Here is a 5,423-nt window from a genome sequence, read left to right on the forward strand (position 1 = left end):
CTTTTACCTGCAAAATCTTTGGCATGACAATTTTAGTAGCCAACAAAGGAGCTAGGCTCTGTGTTTCAAGAACTAAGATTTTCCTACATCGTACCAGCTCCGTTCCCTTGCAGCTAAGCTTATGTTCCTGCGTTCCTCACTTCTTCCCTGCTTTTTTGTTCTATATTACAGTCATAATCTCATGGTCATTGCAAACGGTTCATTCATAAATCATAGTGACGCTTGATTGATTTCGGAACAATCCGGTTGTTTATTCCTTGACTTCGCACATCCGCAGCAAGAACGAGCTCACTCTCAAGACAGTAAAGTAAATCAATTAATCAAGCACAAATAATACGCTGCTTCAATCGAATCTTTTGGCGCAGCAGCTGCACCTCGGATCGGAATGCCAATCAGACGTTGGCGCCGACGGCATGCGCAAAGCACGAAGCAAATGCATCCATGGCGTCCGGCGGCAACACCACCCCGAGCTCGATGCCTCCGTCTCCCTCCGGGCTGTCTGCCAGCGCTACCGTCCCGGGCGTCTTCTCCACCGACACCATCTCCACCCTCGCCGGCCGGCCCCACCCGAAGTCCGTGGTTTCGTACACGCCGTGCCTGGGGGACCCGCCCACGGACATGGGCCGCTCGGGAAGCACCGACAGCACCCTGCCCAACCACCCCTCCGCGCCTTCCAGCACGCCCTGCTCCATCTCCTGGATCGCGCTCCCGATCGCCGACGCCGCCGCAGCCACCCCGTCCTCAGTTTCCCCAGAGAGAAGGTCCGCCGTGGCGGCTTCCACGAAGCAGGGGCGCAGGCAGTTGCCGAAGTATTCGGCCGGCAGCGGTGGCGTCAGCCTGGACCGGCACTCGGCGGAGAAGAGCATGTGGCTGCGCCGGGCGCCCGCGACGCCAACGGAACCGCACTTGAGGAGGCACACCCACGCCAAGGCCGACGCCGCCACGAAAGACGATGCCTTTGCTGCCGCGCCCTCCTTGATCCGGTCGATCTGCTCGCGCCCCAGCAGGAACGACGCCATCACCATCGGCGTCTTCTCCTCCTGCTGCGGCGGCGGCGGAGAAGGAGGAGGGGCGAGGCGCGCCATCCCGGCGAGCGTCTTCCCGCGCAGGTCGTCGGGGTCGGCGACGACGGAGCGGTCCAGCACCGGCCGTGGCGGTAGCACGGCGTCCTCGGATCCGTCGTCGTTCTCGAGTCCTAGGCGGCAGGTAGCGGCCCAGGTGCGGACGAAATGCATGGTGGAGGCATCGTCGCAGGCAGCGTGGTGGACGGAGACGCCGAGGCAGAGGCCACGGCCTCGGAAGACAGTGGCCTGCACGGCGGCGAGCGCGAACGCTCCGTCTTCCCCCGGCGGCGGCAACTGCGGAACGAGGGGGCGGATCCTGTCCAGGTCCCTGCGTGACCTGGCTACGAGGCTGTCGAAATCGTCGGGGCTGTTCGACTCGGCGACGACCATGGTGAGGGCATCGGTACCATGGGTGTAGGAGCAGAGGAAGGGCGCGTGGGGCCTGATGGTGCCGGCGAGTGGGTAGAAGCGGCGGAGCGCGAGGGAGAGCGAGGAGCGGAGGAGCGGGAGAGTGGAGGCCGGCTCCGGGTGGCGGAAGAAGAAGAGGCGCTCGACGGGGCCGGTGAAGAGCCAGGCAACGTCGAAGAAAGTGAGGGGGAGCGCAGGCTCTTGCTCAGAATCAGCCGGCGGCGGCGAGACGCGGATGCGGTCGAGCACGCGCACTAGCGGCGGCTGGGGAGACGGAGGCGCCATCTGATCTGATCTGGTGTTCTGCTCTCTCTATCCTCCACTGTCCGCTTTGCTCTCCTCCGGCGCGCTCCGCTGCGTTTCAGAACTTGAGAAGGCGAGTCAGCTGGCACAGGATACGGGAGAGGAACGCTGCAGCTGAAGCTGTTGTAGACTTTAGTGGTCTGCCCACTTGCTTGTGTTTAGGCATGTACCTAACCTAACCCACTAATACTAATGTCTCTAGTTTGTTTTTATCTCCCTCTTATATTATAAACTCTACTCTATAACCAATATAATTAATATAAAAATACTTTGCTCGTTTATATATCCGCTTTAAATAGTAGTAGTTGTTTGTTTCATGAAATGCAACGTAAATAGCAACGATAGTGATTCACACTCGTGGAAACAAGTTTAAATAGGTTGTTATTAGTTCATAGTGTGATATCTGATTATGGTTAGATCTAAATAAACATGATCTAATGTTATCAGTTACCTATCACGTTACAAATATATAAACCAAACGGCACATAAGATTAACAGTGTTCTGGATACGACAATCTTAATTATTTATTCCATTATTAGTTCAAGTGCGCAATAGCTTTTGCCATGGCTCTTCAGATAGTAAACAAGCGCACCTATGATGCAATCTGTGCCATGGCATGGAGTATATTAGATGACCAGAATTTTTTGGAGACAACTAGATATTCTTCTGAAACCAGGTTATTTTCCTCTTCAATTCTAGCATTCCTAGAATACTGCTTATTTTTGCCGATTAAATCTGTTTTAATTTGTCTTGTGAAAACTGTTGAAATATTATACATTTTCCAGATTAAATTCCGAATATAAATCATGACCAAATCATAAGAACTGAAGTATAAAGTCAAATCAGATGATGCGTACTAATCAGACATACTGATAGATGACGCGGGCCGGAATTAGCAGGGTCAACGACGTCGAAGTAGCGGGGCCGATGACGTCGAAGCAGCAGGGTTCGACGACAAGATCGTGAGCAGTCGCGTGAGGACGCTTCCCAAAAACCTTATTCGCCCTCTCCCGGTGTAGAATCTCGAAGGCGAAGGGTTACGGAGACTCGCTCTCCCGATCGCAGATGCACGTCGGCGGTCGGGATTAAGAAAACTACGATGGCGACGCAGTTGTGAGCAGAGGCGAAAATTGGGATGAATTTGATGTCGGCTGCTAGGCGCCTTATATAGGGCCGAGTCCGCAAACCGATAGCTATCCACGATCCGATCTGCACCCGAAAATCTCGCGTTCAGTTTAGATCCTTATTGCGATCGGTTAGGATTCTAAACTTGTCGGGTACCGTAATTAGGGGTACCCCCAACACTCCTAAACACGGCTGGTAACCACCATCAGCACAAGGTGCAGAGACTGATGGGCACGATTCAGGTCAAGGCTTCGTCTACTCAAGGGACGCGATTTCGCCTCGCCCGAGCCTAGCCTCGGGCGGGAACAGTAGTCCCACACGAATTCACGCCTCGCCCGAGGGCCTCCTCAAACAACGGGCACACCCTCGACTCGCCCGAAGCCCAGCTCAGGCAGGCTTCGTAGTGAAGCAACCTTGGCCAAATCGCCTCACCAACCGACCGTATCGCAGTCACATTCAATGCGAGGATCGCCTGACACCTTATCCTGACACACGTGCCTCAGTCGGCAAGGTCGAAGTGACCGCAGTCACTTCGCCCTTCCACTGACCGACCTGACAGGAAAACAGCGCCGCTCGCCCCACTCCGACTGCCGTGCCACCCGCCAGGGTGAAGCTGACAATAGTCAAGTTTAGCCTCAGGCGCAACAAGAATCTCTGCCTCGCCCGACCCCTGGGGCTCAGCCTCAACCTCGGCCTCAGAGGGTGGTCTCCGCCTCGCCCGACCCCAGGGCTCGGCCTCAACTTCGGCCTCGGAAGGAGGACTCCGCCTCGCCCGACCCTAGGGCTCGCCCTCAAACTCGGCCTCGGAAGGTGGTCTCCGCCTCGCCCGACCCCAGGGCTTGGCCTCAACCTCGGCCTCGGAAGGTGGTCTCCGCCTCGCCCAACCCCAGGGCTCAGCCTCAACCTCGACCTCGACCTTGGGAGGAATCGCGTCCTCGCCCGACCCCGGCCTCGGCCTCAGGAGGAGTCTCCGCCTCGCCCGACCTTGGGCTCGGACCGACCGCGCCACGGGGGATACATCATTACCCTACCCCTAGCTAGCTCAGGCTACGGGGGAACAAGACCGGTGTCCCATCTAGGCTCGCCCCGGTAACAAGTAATGATGGCTCCCCGCGTGCGTCCATGACGACGGTGGTTCTCAGCCCCCTACGGAAGCAAGGAGACGTCAGCAAGGTCCCAGCAGCCCCGACAGCTGTGCTTCTACAGGGCTCAAGCGCTCCTCCCATGGCCACGATACCGCGTACACAGGGCTCTAGCACCTCTCCGACAACCACGTTGGCATGTACACAGGGCTCAGGCACCTCTCTATCGGACACGTTAGCGCATAGCTACACCCCCATTGTACACCTGGACCCTCTCCTTGCATCTATAAAAGGAAGGTCCAGGGCCTTCATGCAAAAGGGTCGCGCGGGAGAACAGGCTGACGAACAGGCTCACTCTCTCTCTCTCTCGTGAACGCTTGTAACCCCTACTGCAAGCACACCCCCCGTGGCGCGGGGCAACACGAGCCGCGTTTTCCCCCCTTGTGTTCCGTCTCGCGCCAACCCATCTGGGCTGGGACGCGCAGCGACAAATTTACTCGTCGGTCCAGGGACCCCCCGGGGTCGAAACGCCGACAGTTGGCGCGCCAGGTAGGGGCCTGCTGCGTGTTGACGAACAACTTCCCGTTGAGTTCCAGATGGGTAGTCTCCAGCAACCTCTTCAGCCCGGGACGCTGCTCTGTTTCGGGAGTCTCGAGTTCATGTCCCTCGACGGCAGCTACGACATGGTATTCCTCCCCCGCAGCGCGACAGCGACAACGACGACCGTCAGCTCGCCCGGCGGCGGCGGACTCGACGACGTCTTCCCCCCGTGGCGGAAGAGCATCATCCGGGTTTGTCCCGCCGCCTTCCTCGCCGCAGGAGGAGGAGGCAAGGCAACCATGGCCAGGCAGGAGGCGGCACCTCGTCGGCTGTCGAGCGAGTCGATGACGCCGGCACCCCAGCGGGGGACATGTCGGGCGTTGTCCTCGCGCTTGAGACAACGACGGGTGTCGTTTCCCCGCAACATGCCAACCCCAAGCGGATAGATGACGCCAGCACTCTCGCAGAGGGCTTGCTGGGTGTTAGCCTCGTACCTGAGACAACAGTGTAGTCCGTCCCCGACGCGACCTCGTCACCGTCCATCGATCGAGAGGTACCGTCCATTTTCCACCCTGTGCCTTTTAGATTCAGCTTCGATCCACCAAGCGACCCCGCTTCGGTGAGCGCTTTCGTAAAGGCATACCCCAACCTTCCGGGGTACCATATGTGGTCAACCTGGGACCGACTGACGGCCGTCTCAACCTATGGGCCCCTGGGTTCCGAGGAAGAAGACGAGCCCGACTTTGGTTGGGATTTCTCCGGGCTCGGTAATCCCAGTGCCATACGAGACTTCATGACCGCATGTGACTACTGCCTCTCCGATTGCTCCGATGATGGCCACAGCCTTGACGATGAAGGTTGTGACCTAAGTTGCGAATGTTTCCACGTCGATCTAGGGGG

General features: G+C 57.8%; 1 protein-coding gene across 1 annotated transcript; it reads right to left on the reverse strand.

Annotated features, from left to right (window-relative positions):
- Window positions 1-206: 206 nt before the first annotated feature.
- Window positions 207-1,973, reverse strand: LOC100272672 (uncharacterized). Its single transcript, NM_001147129.2, has one exon. It carries the CDS (start codon window positions 1,755-1,757, stop codon window positions 393-395), a length of 1,365 nt encoding a protein of 454 aa, NP_001140601.2. The 5' UTR covers window positions 1,758-1,973; the 3' UTR covers window positions 207-392.
- Between the last annotated feature and the right edge of the window lie 3,450 nt (window positions 1,974-5,423).

The sequence above is a fragment of the Zea mays genome, chromosome 2, assembly GCF_902167145.1.
Source record: "Zea mays cultivar B73 chromosome 2, Zm-B73-REFERENCE-NAM-5.0, whole genome shotgun sequence".
NCBI lineage: Eukaryota > Viridiplantae > Streptophyta > Magnoliopsida > Poales > Poaceae > Zea > Zea mays.

Coding starts and splice junctions, on each gene's coding strand:
- LOC100272672 (NM_001147129.2), bottom strand. CDS start 1,757: ATGGCGCCTCCGTCTCCCCAGCCGCCGCTAGTGCGCGTGCTCGACCGC.